The following is a 16,896-nucleotide window of genomic DNA, read 5'->3' on the forward strand; positions in this document are numbered from 1 at the left end:
TACAAATTGAACGACCTTAAAGGAAAGTCTTGTTTTTTTCCGGTCTTTGCTGGCGTTGTGAGTTAATAGTTACAGGAACAGATCAAACACAAAAAAACACAAAAAACAACTGTAAATCCAAAGAAACAAGAAATGACGTCACACAGGTGATGGCCACAGGTGGCGCCAAAGAGTACAAAATGGAGAAGTTTCAGTTTCATTCTGATTGTTATTCAGTTTCTGCTTATTGGGAACCAATTTTATCAGATTTTTTTCGTGCAAACGCGCCGACATGTTGAAACCTTTCTGTGTGTTTTTGTGGTATTAAAAATCCGCTGGGATTTCGCCCCCCTCTCTTGGAAGACGCCAGCAGCACCAGCGGAGTGAAGTGCTCCCCATCTGGGCCACCCGGACCCACGCTCAGTGGGCTTCAAACGGCCGGTGGCAGAACAAACGTGTCAACTTTCCAAGTTTAAACAAAGTAATAAACCGAGAGAGTTTCCACTGTGACTCGGTTCAGCAGCAGGGAGTCCCAGACCGAGTCTCGTCCTCGCACCGTCTCTGGGAGACAACATGCTGCTCAGAAACCTTTTAGAAGACCTGACTGCTTCAACCACGTGTCCTTCAGGTGGCGAAGCAGCTGCACTTCAAGCCTTCACCGACTCCGTCTGCTTCTTCAGATCTTCCAACCGAAGTTAAACCAAGCCAGACAGATCATTTATACTCCGAGATCAACGTTGATAAATGTACTCTGGATCTGCAACTCAGCTGCTTTTGCGCAATTTTGCACCGTGAATCCAAATTTTAATCTTAACCATATTTTATTGAGCCATGGGAGCAAGTGCATCAAAAAATTTCACTCAATATGTTTTTGTTGACAAAATCATTTTAGTGATTGTTCTGGAGCTTTTAATCCGTCACAGTATTCCTCACCAGGTGGTTTTATCATCAATACTCAAATTTGACAGAAGAATTTAGAAGCATCATTTCTTTTTTTTTTTTGTTTAAACGCCACAAAAAGGCACCAAAAAGTCCAAATTCGGAAGCCAGACTAAAACACTTCCAGCATTTTAAAAATGACAACTGAATTATTGAAAATAATATTTGTACTTTTAATATTAGTAAAATGTTTGCTCCAAAATGGATGTGTTCTCTTCAATTGTGCCCACAGTTGGAGCCCATGTAGACAGACAAACTTACAGACAGACATACAGACAGACAGACAGACAGACAGACAGACAGACAGACAGACAGACAGACATGCAGGCAGGCAGGCAGGCAGACAGACAGACAGACAGACAGACAGGCAGGCAGGCAGGCAGGCAGACAGACAGACAGACAGACAGACAGAGTTACAGACAGACAGACAGACAGACAGACAGACAGACAGACAGACAGACAGACAGATTTACAGACAGACAGACAGACAGACAGACAGACAGACAGACAGATTTACAGACAGACAGACAGGCAGGCAGACAGACAGACAGATTTACAGGCAGACAAACAGACAGACAGACAGACAGACAGACAGGCAGACAAGTGGAAACATCTTGAATTTCCTGTGGTTTTTGTTGAGATCTGCTGCTCTGTGATGGACGGTGGAAAAACAGATCTGAGTGCGTTTCAGCCGCCGTCTGCACAGCGCCAGATATTCCACTCTCCATCTGATGGCTGTTATTTTTCGAAAGGCCTCCCGGACTTGGCATCCAGCTTTGAGGGACAGACAGAACTCCTCGAGGCAGATAAATAAATGGCAGCAAATGGTGGCTTCCTGCTGACGGCAGCTGCAGTGCGGTGAAGACTGAGTGACGGCAACCGAGCTGCACGTGACAAAAATAAACTATTAGACACATGCATTAATGGAACTGTATATTTATGACTGGAAGTTTGAGCTTTTTCCTTTTCAAACATGAAATTCAATCAAAATCAAAAGCCTGGTTTGGTTTGAGGCGATCTGCAACTTTCAAGTCATTTTCTCTTTTGCACCGAAAAGTGAGGGAGCTGCTGGCGGTATTTTTTTTAATCTTTTTACATTTATTATCGGCATCATAACATGCTCATCGGCCTTAATTAATGACTTAACCCTCGTGTTGTCCTCGGATCAAAATGACCCGCAGCTGTGTTCAACCAAGTTCTATTTTATTTTCATATTTTTTGGGATCATTGGTGACGAGGAGGCTGTTTCTTTAAAGAATGATGACCAATGATCCCACAAAATATAGAAATAAATTAGAACTTGGTTGAACACAGCTGCGGGTCATTTTGACCCAAGGACAACATGAGGGTTAATTGACTAGTAAAGGTCATCCTTGTGTCTGGCCACATGTTTTGCACATTTAAAAAGACATTCAAAATGATATTTCCGCCGTCAGTTGGCAGGAAATCAGTTGGCTGGCTCAACAACTTCCAGACTCATTTCACTTGAATTTGACGTTATTTATAGTGTGCACATATTTGGACTTAAGTGGCTCATACCAAACGAACTGTCCTGCATATGGACAACCACATTTCCTGTCTGCACTGCAATATCTTAATTAAGGCAAAAATTTGCCTAAAATATTCATCTTTATTTCGTTGCTTTGAATCCAGACCAGAAACTTTTTCTCCGACTGTAAACATTTGGAGTCGCTGGTGTTTCCCGTTCCTAATCGCTCCCTCCTAAGACCTCTATCAATTGGCAAAAGCTCGAAAGTGATTTATTCATGCTCACTCTTGATTATATATCTGGCTCTAATATTTAGTGATAATTATCACATTGTGGAAACTTGGCGTCTCCGTCTTTCCAGTGCCTCCTTCTCTGTGTGCTGTCAGCTGCTCTACACTGAATTATAATTTGATCTCGACCCTCCCTCCTCCTTTGCCTCGTTTTTTCCATCATTCAAAAATATTTCCAGTGGTTGTGTTTGGAGAAGCGATCGTGTGTCTGAGCAGCAACACGAGCCGCTGTGGTTCTTCAGAATTAGATTTGCGGTTATGTACAAAATATATTGGGTTTTGGCTTTTGTGTGTTTGCGCAGTCAGAAAGTTGAGTTGAGGTCATGAAATCGATGAAAACATTTGAATACCATCAGCATTGATTCTGTGGATGTGTGCATGTTTGTGTGTTCTTGATTTACCATCTTTGAAAGAAGCAGTTTCAGTATAATGTTGGTTCCTTCATTTCTTCTACCCGTCTTGAGTTTAGAGTTCATGGAGGAGTTGGACTTTAAGTTTGAAGTTGTGGTGCAAAACTTTTTAATCTAATTAGAGTTTGTATGTTTACAATGTCCCTGTTTTAGCAGTCGCTCTGTATAAGTACATTATTTCTATGAGAAATACAGATATAAATTAGTACTCCTGAAAATATTAAAACTCTCTCTTTATATATATATATATATATATATATATATACATATATATTTTAAAAATGGTTTGCATGTTTTGGGGTTTTGAAAATGAAGGCGAGATATGAACCTGAAGAGCTCCTAGCAGCTCCTACATGTGGCCGCATTTATTAAAACACAAAATTCGTACGTAGGATGAAACAAACAATTTACAATTTGCCGTTGAGTTTAGTTGGTGGAGTCACTGCAGCTGAGTCTTTTAAAAAGAAAGTTTAATCGTAATAAAACGGTGTATTCTCTGAGAAGTAAATATTTAGTTTGTAGCGTCTACAAATCCTAAAGATGAATTCTCTGGGGAACAATCTAATATTTAATTTTGCCCATTACATGTTGATATTTCAAGTGCACAAGTAGAACAATTTTCCTCTTGCGTCTTGCTCATCAATCTACAGAAACCTTTATTCTTTTTTAAATGACCCAGAGTTCGTCAGAAATGTTTAAAAGCATAAAAAACCAGAATAAAACAATATTATTTTTTAAGTAAATACATTCGATTATTACACTTATATGATCAAACAGGTTGTCCACAAACCCGCTGTTAGCTAAACTTAATCGGAAGAGTTGGACGGGAACGATTACCAAAATGTCCATATGAATTTATCGCAGACTGTCTTGTGGTTTAACTGGTTTAAACCAGTTTAGTTTCTTCTAAACTAGAAAAATATGATGTAAAAACCAGAGCCAGAGGTTTATAATACATAACACTCAAGATTCATAAAAGACAGAAAGAAAGACATTCGATCACGCAACAGCTTAATTGGACACTAGTTAGCTAAAAGATAAAAACATGTCAAAATGTTTAACACCAAAGTTTTCAGTTTACGATCCTCCAGCATGGGGAGGAGTACGGTAATGATCTGATGAAGTAAAGATGTCTAATAAAGTCCAATAAAGAGATTTCCTCTTTGTGCTATTGCATTAGTCATTGGACATTTTGAGTTCATCCGGTTCATGACATGTTTTATGTCTTCCCTCCTCCGACGCTTCACTCGCTAACGAAGCCGAAATGTCTTCAAATATTCTCAGAAACACGAAGAAAGTAATCGGTTCGGCCTGGACGGCTCGTCATGTGTTTATCCGGTCGCTCTGCCCTTTACGGCTGCGGTGAGCTGTTCAACTCTGCTGTCCACTCTTAATAAAAACACTTTTAATAGTTTCCATTTTGAAAAAATAATTCGATCTGCCAGCACATTCAAATGGTTCCTTTGTTTTTTAGGGAAGATGGATTTAAAAAAACAAAACAACAACTGACATACTGGAAGGAACATTTGAGCACCGCAGCCAGTATGACAAGTCAGGGAGATATCGTTCAGAAATATGACCTAATTTAACATGTATTCAATTCAAAAACCACATAAGTAATGATTGCTTTTTATTTGTGTAAACAGTATATGACCTTGTGTGTTGCACCTTTCATTAATCCGTACCTTCACTCGTTGTTTTCAGAGGCCGGCCCTCCTATAAACCTGGTCACCAGCGACGTAACCGACAGCAGCTTCGCGGTGTCGTGGACGGCGGCGCCGGGAAACGTGAAGATGTATCGGGTTCGATGGAAGTCGCTGTTTTCCGCTGAGACTGGAGAGAAAACGGTGCCGGGAGATGAAACCAACACCGTGCTGGAAGGTCTGAGTCCCGAGACGCTTTACCAAGTCTCCGTGGTCGCTGCGTACGGCTACAAAGACAGCGACCCGCTCAGCGGACAGGAAACCACCGACGGTAAGGAACTACACGTATTTTACTCAACAAGAAAAACAACTTTTCAATTGAATCCTTAAGTTGTTTAAATACTCACAGTGTAAAATTGGCAAAGTTTCAGGTCAAATTGGAGGCTACTTTATAGACGGCTTAGTAAACAAGATTACCAGCTTTTGGTACTTTTCTTTATTTTGTCCACATTTGAGTTGGTATCAAAAAGGTATTCAGGTTCAACACGATGGCCGGTTTTGAGGTCAGTGAAGTACATCATGGCAAATCTGAGATTTTCAAATTGAAAACTGGACACCAGTCAGATTTTCTTCTGTCTCTGGAGCAGCTCTACTTTTGAGATCAGTATATACTGTATCTTAAAGTTTAGCCTCTCCGGTTGTCCAGTATATTCAGTAAAGAGGGGATCCACTAGGTTTGCCCAAGGGCAGCTCGGTTCGGGTCAGTTCAGGTGTTTTAAAGTTGGTGGTCGGGTCATGAACTCATTAAGGACGTTTTTTCAGTTAGAACTTTGGCAGAGAATAAAGTGTTTTGATTACAAGGCAGCGAGCCATGTGACTACGAGCCAAAGTAGATTCAATACTTCCTTTTGTTGGAAAAGCAGAATCAATTTCTTACATAATTGTACAGTTGGCATCCTCTAAAAGATTTCCAGTTTCTAGTTTATGGGAATGGTCCAAACTTAAATTAAGATTCTTTTTAAATTGCGCTGCAGAATGAAACACCAACGCAGTGACAGTTTTGGTCATTTTATGTTCCCAAAAATAATACTATGAACGTTGGAGGGGAATACTACGCACAGCGTGGGTGTCCTGTGAACCTCTGACACACTGCATCATCTCTAAAAATGTCAACACGACTCATTTTAAATGCACGCATGAGAAACCAGGTCCAAACAAACAGGCCACGTGTAGATAAACAGTCCCTGCAGCACACCTATTACATCTCAAACTTTGTAGATTTGATCTAATCCATCAACACATTAAAAAGTTTGGATGCCATATTTTTTTTTCCACTAATAAAATTTCTCCAGAGGTAAATCAAGGAGTTAAAAAAACTTTCCTTGGGATCATTAAATGTACATGATATTCCCTTGCAATGTTTTTTTTTAATCACTTGCAGCATCGTAGGAATAAGTTGATTTTATTTTACAGGGCTTCGGTTGTTTCGGGGGTAAAAGGAAAAATGTGGTTACCATTTCCTCCCAATTGATCACTTCTGGGTAAAAGCCTAATTCATCACCAATTAGATTTGGCATGAAGCTGATGGTATTACTCAACATTTATGCCCGAAGTCATGAATACTGAATGATTACGGAAGGAGGGACGCAGCAGTTGGCCTGGAAATAGAGAAGAAGAGTTGACTGTCTAAGGGTTTAAATGAAAAAAGAATATTGAGGGATTGAGGATGATGGGACGAATATAACATCTGATGTTATATATCATAACAAATTCATTATTGAAGAGGAAGAGACGGTGAGGTTTGACATCAGTCGAGTTGGACGGAGGCTCACTTTGAGTCGTGAAAGATGTCGGTATCATCCAGCCACATTTATCCAACTCTTACACAATAGATAAGATGCAATTTGTTTGGTTGCTAGAAATGAAAACACGACTGGGAAACACTATGGGAACCATTTGAACCTTAGCAGAGACATTTTGATCAGGTTCTACTTCACCCCTCAAGCTCTTGGCTGTTTTTTGTTGTTGTTTTTTTTACTTTCCACTTGAAAGCAATTCAGTCAGTATCACCTGTATGATCTAAACCCTGCTTTGAAAATTCATTGTTTTGTTTTCAGCCTCCGCTGCAGCGAAAAGACTGACGGTGTCCGACGAGACCGAGCGGACCATGAAGGTCACGTGGATGCCGGCGCCGGGCAAAGTGCTCAACTACCGGCTGAAGTACGTTCCCAGCGGCGGAGGCAAAGAGGTGCTCCTGAAGATCCCCGGGACGGTCACGTCCACCGTCATGAAGCGCCTGCAGCCCGTCACCACCTACCACATCACCCTTCTACCCATCTACAAGCACAGGGAAGGAAAAGCAAGGCAAGGAGTAGGAACGACACGTACGTTGGTCCATAATTCAACCCATCTGAGAGACGGCATCACTGCAGAAACACGTCCACATCTTAACCAAGACGCTTCAACCTGGGCTCAGTCTAAACATATTCAAATATTAAATAGGTCTTATTATATTCGAATTAAATATTATTAGCTTCGGCCACTTTTAGTCCCACGTATCCAGAGGATATTAGCAGCCAGTTAGCTCAATGGCTTGATGCCATGGAATCACGTGGCACTTCTTAACTTAAGGATATAGTTTCTAGTTATGTTGATATAAATAGATATTCAGTGTGACAGAATCTAACTGATTCATAGGGTTTTGAAAAATGGGTGATATTATTCAAATTCTTTGCAAACTGCAACAAAGTTGGACTTAAATTTAAATCTAAAAGTGTCCTTAAATTTGTGAAACTTCCACGGTGTGTGAATCTGCATATTTGTGATACATGTGAAGACAGTTATAAAGAATTAGTAATGACAGGTGAATGTATGCAAAGTATTGAAGGTATCTCTAATTTAGGAGTTGCAACATGATGAGAAAAAAAAAGAAAACGATGAGTTAATACGACTCAGGGCAAAAGAATGTTAAAAGCCCACTTCAAGGCCGGGAGAGAGCTGCGTTGACTTGTGTCTTTAGGGACTGACTTCAAGTTTAAACAACTTGTTAAGATGAGTGTTTCTCACACCACAGATGCTGCTGCGCTGCAGAGAGGCAACATCTTTTCAACCAGAACACTAAAACCACAGTTATATGCTCATCCACACGCGAGCATTACTAACACACAGCATGACACTGGGCTTCTTTTAACGACTGACACCGGGTTCAAGGAATTGTATTATGGACTAATGAGAAACTGGCTTGAATGTGGTGCAGCTGATCTGTAAAGCCTTTGTCAAGAGTTGGAGTTGTTTCAAATTCACTTCTGGACGAGTTTTTCCTGAAGTTCCTGCCGGGTTCTTCTATTTCAGTGTCACCTTACAAAGCTCCCAGGAACCTCCAGACCTCAGAGCCCTCCAAGACCAGTTTCAGAGTCACCTGGGATGCAGCACCCGGGGCCGTCAAGGGCTACAAAGTGACCTTTCACCCCACGGGGAGTGATATTGACCTGGGGGAGCTCCTGGTCGGACCCTATGACAACACAGTCGTTCTAGAGGAACTCAGGTAAGCTTTAGGCTTTTCAGTATTCGGACGGTTTCTGTGCTTAAATTAGAGATCTTCCTGTAAAGGGAAAACAAATTTGGATGGAAAAGAAGACAATTAGGTTAGGTTAGGTAGGTAGTTACTTTATTAATCCCCGAGGGGAAATTTTTACAGGAAAAGTCTGAGGTTATGTTCCTCAACCACCTGAGGAGACACCTGCATTTCTTTAACTTAGCAGCCATGAACATAAGCAGTGTATTTCTTAGTGTCTGTAATTCCCTAGCAACCACCTAGTACAGCCCTAGCAACTACCAAGCATAACCCTAGCAACCACCTTGTACAATATCTAGCGTAATCCGAGCAACCACGTAGTACAGCCTTAGCTACCAAGGCACATAATGAAAAACACTCTAGTACACACCAAGAACCTAACCGAACATATTAACCTTGAACCTGAGAATACATGTAGACCAACGTAAAGTCTCGGGTACAGGATGTATTCCTAAATCACTTCAACCACCTCAGCAGTGTTTTCTTAACGGACTTTCATGCTACCTGCTGCGCGTCATTTTGTGAAGATTCGCTGTACTTCTTTTAAACTGCAGATATTTAATTTGGTGTTTAAAGTCAAGAAAAATCAGGACCTGCTGCAGCAGAAGATCCCGCGAAATGTTTCTGGTTTCAGCAATTTAAAGACTGGCAGCGACATGTTTGAAATCTCATTTTGACTTTGCATCCCTCTGGTCGAGGTTATTAACGAGGCTTACGTCATTTCCCTTTTCTCCTCAGGGCAGGAACGAAGTACTCTGTCGCCGTGTTCGGGATGTTTGACGGAGGCCACAGTTTGCCTCTTGCCGGAGAGGAAAAGACGACCCTCTTTGATGACCCTGAACCTCCTCCTCTCGACCCTTCTGGTAAAAGCTGATAACGCCCCGCTGCTCTGCATTAGCGCCTGCAGACCAGACGCTCGGCCCGACTTTGAAGCATCGCCCAGATTAGAGCCTGAACGCTGAATTATTCGTTGTCGAAGGGAATTAATTTGGGATCGTAGACAAAACTCGACGCAGATGATTATGATTAGTACAAATTATTATGAGTGGCTTGGCTGGCGTCCCCTCACCTCCCCCCTCCCTCCCTCCCTGCTATTTATCAGACATACGCTCAAGTGTTGACACTAACATTGACGAACTGCCCTGATTGGACACGTTCCCGGACCACCTCGAGTGTTGCCGGTTTACCAGCGTGCGGTCAGCCGCTGACCTTTAATGGCGTCTTCACAAACTTATATCTCCATCAGCTCCCACAAGTCACCGCTGAGCTCAGTATCTGCCGACCAAATGTTTTTTTTAGTCATGCAGAAGATGATATTTCCCGTTTTTATGTCATCTGGAAAAGGATCTCTGCTTGCAATTATAGATTATGATCCAGACGTTTAGCTGCCGCGGGGATGTATGCAGCTCGGAAAATGTTATGCTTCTCGTAAGCCCCCGAGGAGGCGCTGACCCTGGGCAGAGATTCCTGATGTAATGTTGAGCAGGCTCGGTTACCGACTGCCCACCGAGGAGGGAGCAGGACGTTCCCCCGAGATCCTCCTTTCTTTAAGTGCAGCTCTCCTGCGGCTGGCTGCTTAATAATCCAGACTTTCTGACGGGTCCATACGGTCTGGCAGAGCGTCCATATGCTGCAAAAACCTTATGTTTAACAGGCCATTCAATTCTTTATTGGTTTTAGATTATCTTCTTTAAACAAAGTGCGAAAAACTTGACAGTGAGGTTAGAAAACGTTACTTGTTTCCAGGACCTTTCAAGCATTTTGCCACTGGAAGTATTCAGTGTTATATTAGATTGTTTACTTTACAAATTCATTTTTCTAGACTTTTCTAGCTTGTTAAAATTTACATGATCGGATCTATGTAAATTGGATGTATATAGAAGAGCTCCAATAAAAGTGACATCCATATTAAGAACGTTATCAAAACATAAATTTAAACCTCACAGACAAACAAATCTCACCAGAAAAGGATAAATCAAAAAGTTCAGAATCTGTTGCTGTTGAACGCAGCACAGTGATGCACACGGAGCAGCAGGTGAAATCACAAATGTTCACGTACCAGCGGTCACGTTAACGTGTGGAGCTCAGCGATGATGTCGATGAGCAGACGACCGAGTACTTCCTCACGGAGGTCGTTGCGTCCTGCCGCTCCGTGCTCGCTGCTCCTTTCATGTGCAACACCAACCGTCTCTGAACGTTTTGATCCACCCTTGGAGTTTCCCCAGAGAGGGATCTTGTGTTTTCATCATGCTTAACAGCTGAAAAGTCTGAACCAAGCCAGCGAGTGGACCTTGAGTTGGGACTGTCCAAGGTCTAGACTCACATTTGTTCAGCTCTTACTCAAAATGTTACTGATGCCATTTAAGGTCATTCAATTTTATATCGATTATCAACAAAAGCACATCACCCATAATGTTGGCTAACTCGCAGCCATCTGCAGAGATAAATGAAGTAAACCCCAAAAATCCAAACTCCTGCTGTCGCGCTGTCTGCTTTACTTAAATGATGCGTTTTGGATTTTAGAGAAAAATCCGTCCGTTTGTGGGTTTCGAGGCTTCAAGCAGCCGCTGGCCTGAAAACAAAACCAACAACCAGTCAGAGTGGATAGCAGTGATTTATCTCCCGCAGTCAGACGGAGCTGGATAATCATCTGCTGGGATCCAGCGGGCGTCTGCAGCGTATTAGATAACTCCTAAAGCTGCCTCTGTTTATGACATCTGTTTTTATTAATGAATGTTTGAGGGACACATGAGCATGTTGTTTACTGCAGCCAGGCATCCAACTCGGTTCCTGTGAGCATCTGTTTCTGCAGAGAAAGAACTAATAAAACTGATTGTCTCCTAACCTGTTTTCAATTGCACTCGCAGGGGCTCCGTTTTTTAATCGAAAACGAGGGCGAGCGGCCGTTTTTCAGCCCCTACAGGTGCGTGGAGCAGGAATGTGCCGTAACGCTGGGAAGCGAGGAGGCCTCGTATATCAGTCAGAAAGGATAAACTCCTGCTGTCCTCAGAAAAGACCACGAGGCTGATTCTCTGCTGGAAGACAGAACGATAAAAAAAAGGGCCTGAAGAGAGCAGTGAATCAGCTGTTACGACGTGTTACCGCTGTGAATTATTTGTAACGTAATTCTGTGTAAACATCTTGTGATTGTGAGTTTTGTGATGCGCTCCTCTCCTCCTCATGTATCCCACAATCCTCTGCTGCTCACCTTTCTTTCCACCCTTTCCTCACTCGGTTGATGGTGTCTGCTGTGTGCCAGGTGCCCCTCTAACACCCCCCACCCCCCTACCCCCGTCTCACCCGCAGACAATCAGTGTAAGACCACAGCCAAGGCTGACATGGTGCTGCTGGTCGACGGCTCCTGGAGCATCGGACGCATCAACTTCAAAACCATCCGCAACTTCATCGCTCGCATGGTCAGCGTGTTTGACATCAGCCCCGACAGAGTCCAGATCGGTAACATTTGCACCGCCGTCGCTACAACAGAGTCCGACTGCAGCGGTCTCCGGTGTTTCTCACAGCTGGTGTGCTGTTTAAACACACGTAGTTTCACTGCCGCTGCTCCTACAGCTGCTAAATAACTGAATTTAAAGTCTCCAAACCCAACTGGTGCTCAACCTTTGACACCTTTTCTGCATCTATTGCTTCCATCAGTACCAGAACTATTATCTCATGAATTACCTGCTGCACCTGCTAATGAAGTGCGGCTACCAACGCTTTTACTGCTCTCCCTTCTGTTGCTGCTATTTTAATCAGTAGAGACTCGATTTGAGTGAACAAAATACCAAATTTATTGTTATTCTCAAAGGAGAATCATTGTGAGGGATGTGAGAGTTGTGATGTCATGCAGAACTTTACAATATTAAACAATTTATGAGCAACAGCTGGAAAAAAAAAATGGAGAAAAACCTTGGACAGAAGCAGACTGAGAGGTGGGTGGCCATCAGCCTCCACCAGCCGGTGTTAGGGGAGAGCAGAGAGAGAAAAGAACAGCATAGAGACACCACAACAGATGTTGGCTAGGTCGGTGGTGACCGTAGATCTCCATTATGAAGACTGGAGGGTCGCAGCAGGACGACAGATTTAAAGTTTTAATGATTGGCTGGTTAAGATCACGGTGCAGTTTGATTGGTTTACCCGAAACGCCCCCGAGTCAGGTGATTAGAAGACGCAGAAGTGAGTGAACTGAGGAAGAATGAGACGTAAAGATCGTCTTCTTGATTGAACTCATGCCTTAGTTTTGTACCTCATGCTGCTTCCAGTCCTGTTGCTACGTTACTACTGTTCCTGATGCAGGTCACTGATTGGGTTTGGTGACGGTGGTATTCCTGTAGCACAACTTCTCCTTTTACTTACTGCATTTTCTTTACTGTTAAATCAGCATAACTGTGAAGGGTTTGTAGAGCCACTGGTCGTTAGAGCTGGTCTTTGGTGGTTTTTCTGCAGGTCTCGCTCAGTACAGCGGCGACCCGAAGACCGAATGGCACCTGAACGCTCACCCGACCAAGGCGTCGCTGATGAACGCCGTCGCCAACCTGCCGTACAAAGGAGGAAACACCATGACAGGTGATGTGTTCTTTAATATTCGGACTCTGCCAGAGAGATCAGGGAAGCAACTCGCTGTCTCAAGCCTGTGATTCTTTCTTCTGTAAAACCTCTTTATATGTGTCGTGTAGGAATGGCGCTGAACTACATCCTCCAGAACAACTTCAAAACCAACGTCGGGATGCGCCCAGACTCGCGCAAAATCGGCGTCCTGATCACCGACGGAAAGTCGCAGGACGAAATCGTCTTCAACTCGCAGAACCTGAGAGACAGCGGCATCGAGCTCTATGCCATCGGTGAGAGAACGTGTCTGACTGAAAATAAGAAGTAAAGCAATCAGTGAATAATTGTACCGCTAATGTGTCCATAGATTAGACTACAAATTTCCAGTTAAGATTCATTCTGGATCTGAGTGAGCGTACGAGACTAAAGTTGGTTTGATATCTTCTCTTAGTTTCCGGTCTCTGTTTTGAAGCAAAGCTCTGACGCCACATTTTTTTGTCCTCTCAGGTGTGAAGAACGCCGACGAGAACGAGCTGCGGTCCATCGCCTCCGACCCCGACGAGATCCACATGTACAACGTCAACGACTTCCAGTTCCTGGTGGACATCGTGGACGACGTCTCCATCAACCTGTGCAACAGCGTGAAGGGCTCAGGTAGGACGAGAGTCCTCCAACTTTATCAGCTCTGAGATCCACCGACGGACCGTAAGACGTCCTGGAGATGGTTGAAATAGTCTCTTAAAGAAAGGACCTAATCTTTGTAAAAAAAAAAAAGGGCGGGAAGCTTCGAATTTAACGTTTCGGTCAAGTTGTAAAACATTTCGATGGATATAAATGGAAAAAGGAGTGTTTATGACGACACTTGAAACATATTAAATAGGAATTAGGCTTTAGATTGTTGTTGACCTGATTTATGTTATTATTTAACACAAAAGTTCCCTTGAATGGAAATGCACCAAACAACACGATGGTCCGTTTAAGCGACTCTTTCATGGTTGAATACCAGTGATGGCTGCGGCTTGCAGCTGTATGGCCTGTAGTCTTCAAATACCGCTGAGTCAGATTTACACCTTTCAGTAATTACCGGTGGTTGGAGCTCACATGGAAAGTTTGCAGCTTCAAAAAGTTTGGCTTTTCCGGAATTTACAAAACGGCATTTTTTAAGACTGACGACCATAAATATTTTGGATTTTATTGCAGGCTTTCAGCTTGTGTTACAGACGCTGCAGGGCGGGAACGTTGGTCCGCTTATGGAGGACGGCGCAAGCCTTTAGTCCAAGTTAAAGACACCGTTATCTGCAACACTACAGCGCCTCAGCACGACTGCTTTTACCTGGTTTGAATAATGAAACTAATGACTGTTGACAAGTAGAGAGAAGTTTTATGATTCACAAATCAATATCTCCTCTTGAAAATAAAAAAGCAGAAGGAGATCAATTTGTAGATACATTAGACTATTTCAGGCCGTCAGAGGACGATGCACACCGACCGAAGACATCTTGAGAAGCGCTGCTTGTCTGTAAATCAGTTTTAGGAGGAAACAGAAACGATTCACAGCTCAGCTGCAGAACAACACGTTTTTAAATGAAGCCTTTCAGCTGAAACATACAGCCTTCCTGTCGGCAGGGTTCACGGTGTGAAATACTTGACGTGTCGGATCCCATCGTTCCGTTTCAGATGCCGAACTGGAGCCGCCCACCAACCTGGTGACCTCGGAGGTGACCCACCGCTCCTTCCGGGCCACCTGGACGGCTCCCGACGGCCCCGTGGACCAGTACCGCATCACGTACATGTTGGTGGCCGGAGGACCGACCCAGGAGGTGAGACAAAGACCACACAAACTCTCACAGGCTGCAGAAGTTGAACATCTTTCCTCGGCCTGGTTTTGATATAAAGTTCTGTTCTATCATCGTTGTTCGGGATGGATTTCACTCTGTGGTTCCAGGTTTAAATGATCAGAAGGCTCTCAGATAGTCGCTCAGTTTCACAGAACTTCATTAGAAGAATCTGCTTCCTGCGATGCTGAACTTTATGTTTACCATCTGGAAGAGACTCTGACTATCAAACAGCTTCTTGTTGGCTTATTAATTCCTTTTGGCTCCCATTAGACCTGAATTAAACTGTAAAATAAACCTCTTTGGTTTGTTTTTATCTGCGAACCGACCCAGTCAGGTGAGATTTACTGCTTCCTGTGAAGTTAGATAATCACAGGTTGTCAGTCACAACAACAAAATAAGCACTAATAGACACTTAAATGCCCCCCTGTTGCTTAATGTTCATGTTTTTGTTGTCCTATCTGGTGAACCTTACAAAGGACGACTCTGAGGTGTGTTTCCAAATACCCAGGTCTGGCTTTCATTCAAAGACCTGGCTCACTGAGCCCTCAAGGAACTGAAATCTGGAGCCCAGTCTCTGTGGTGAACCTGCATTCGGTTTACACTTAACCTCCCGTCAGTGCCGTCTTTAAAAACACAGGCCTGGGCCTTTTCCATCTTCTTTGCTTTTATTGGCCCTCGTCAGATGGAGCCGGCGTGATTATAATCCGGCTCGTCTGAAATCAAGCAGAGTTTCCACTGGATCCACTTAGTTTAACGGTATAGACCTCACAGCTCGCCATACCGCCCCTCACTCCTCTCTGGTGCAACTAGAGACATGAAGCACATTTCACCAAGGAAGAGGTGCATATAGGAGTTTTTGTGTCGTTCAAAGTATTTCAAACTGTAAGGAGTTTAAGTAAAACCTAGAACCCTCTCAGAGAACCACATGGGTGGTTTTGCGTATTTGAGGAAAAGACTGATGGAATGAGGATGCGGGGTTCGGCTTCACAATTAATCGTATCAAAGTCACGATCTTGATTCAAACCTCTGTGATCTCGTCTCTAAAATAATGTGACGCATTTTCATTTGGGTCGGAGTGTCGATACACGAAGTGTCGATACACGAAGTGGCCTTACACGAAGTGGCCTTACACGAAGTGGCCTTATACGGAGTGGCCTTACACGAAATGGCCTTACACGAAGTGGCCTTATGGCGATACACAAAGTGGCGATACACGAAGTGGCGGTACACAAAGTGGCGGTACACAAAGTGGCCTTATACGGAGTGGCCTTACACAAAGTGGCCTTACACGAAGTGGCCTTATGGCGATACACAAAGTGGCGATACACGAAGTGGCGGTACACAAAGTGGCGGTACACAAAGTGGCCTTATACGGAGTGGCCTTACACGAAGTGGCCTTACACGAAGTGGCGGTACACAAAGTGGCCTTACACGAAGTGGCCTTACACGAAGTGACCTTACACGAAGTGATGATACACGAAGTGGCGATACACGGAGTGGCCTTATACGGAGTGGCCTTACACGAAATGGCCTTACACAAAGTGGCGGTACACAAAGTGGCCTTACACGAAGTGGCCTTACACGAAGTGGTGGTACACGAAGTGGCCTTACACGAAGTGGCCTTACACGAAATGGCCTTACACAAAGTGGCGGTACACAAAGTGGCCTTACACTAAGTGGCCTTACACGAAGTGGTGGTACACGAAGTGGCCTTACACGAAGTGGCCTTACACGAAGTGATGATACACGAAGTGGCGATACACGGAGTGGCCTTACACGGAGTGACGATACACGAAGTGGCCTTACACGAAGTGACGATACACGAAGTGGCCTTACACGAAGTGACCTTACACGAAGTGGCCTTACACGAAGTGACGATACACGGAGTGGCCTTACACAAAGTGGCCTTACATAAAGTGGCGATACACAAAGTGGCCTTACATAAAGTGGCGATACACGAAGTGGCGATACACAAAGTGGCCTTACATAAAGTGGCGATACACAAAGTGGCCTTACATAAAGTGACGATACACGAAGTGGCGATACACAAAGTGGCCTTACATAAAGTGGCGATACACAAAGTGGCCTTACATAAAGTGGCGATACACGAAGTGGCGATACACAAAGTGGCCTTACATAAAGTGGCGATACACAAAGTGGCCTTACATAAAGTGGCGATACACGAA

General features: G+C 43.7%; 1 protein-coding gene across 3 annotated transcripts in view; it reads left to right on the forward strand.

Moving 5' to 3' along the window:
* The window catches only part of col12a1b (collagen, type XII, alpha 1b), a 114,630-nt gene that overhangs the window by 20,852 nt on the left and 76,882 nt on the right, over window positions 1-16,896 (forward strand). For all 3 annotated transcript variants that reach the window (XM_069177466.1, XM_069177467.1, XM_069177469.1), the window contains exons 11-19: window positions 4,812-5,081; window positions 6,868-7,134; window positions 8,102-8,294; window positions 9,063-9,187; window positions 11,631-11,780; window positions 12,771-12,890; window positions 13,001-13,165; window positions 13,380-13,526; window positions 14,550-14,692. In XM_069177466.1, the coding sequence (XP_069033567.1) occupies window positions 4,812-5,081; window positions 6,868-7,134; window positions 8,102-8,294; window positions 9,063-9,187; window positions 11,631-11,780; window positions 12,771-12,890; window positions 13,001-13,165; window positions 13,380-13,526; window positions 14,550-14,692 (1,580 nt within the window). The remainder of the gene's footprint in view (window positions 1-4,811; window positions 5,082-6,867; window positions 7,135-8,101; window positions 8,295-9,062; window positions 9,188-11,630; window positions 11,781-12,770; window positions 12,891-13,000; window positions 13,166-13,379; window positions 13,527-14,549; window positions 14,693-16,896) is intronic.

This window comes from Embiotoca jacksoni, unplaced genomic scaffold, assembly GCF_022577435.1.
Source record: "Embiotoca jacksoni isolate LCO1_2020_lvr unplaced genomic scaffold, fEmbJac1.0.p SCAF_73, whole genome shotgun sequence".
NCBI lineage: Eukaryota > Metazoa > Chordata > Actinopteri > Embiotocidae > Embiotoca > Embiotoca jacksoni.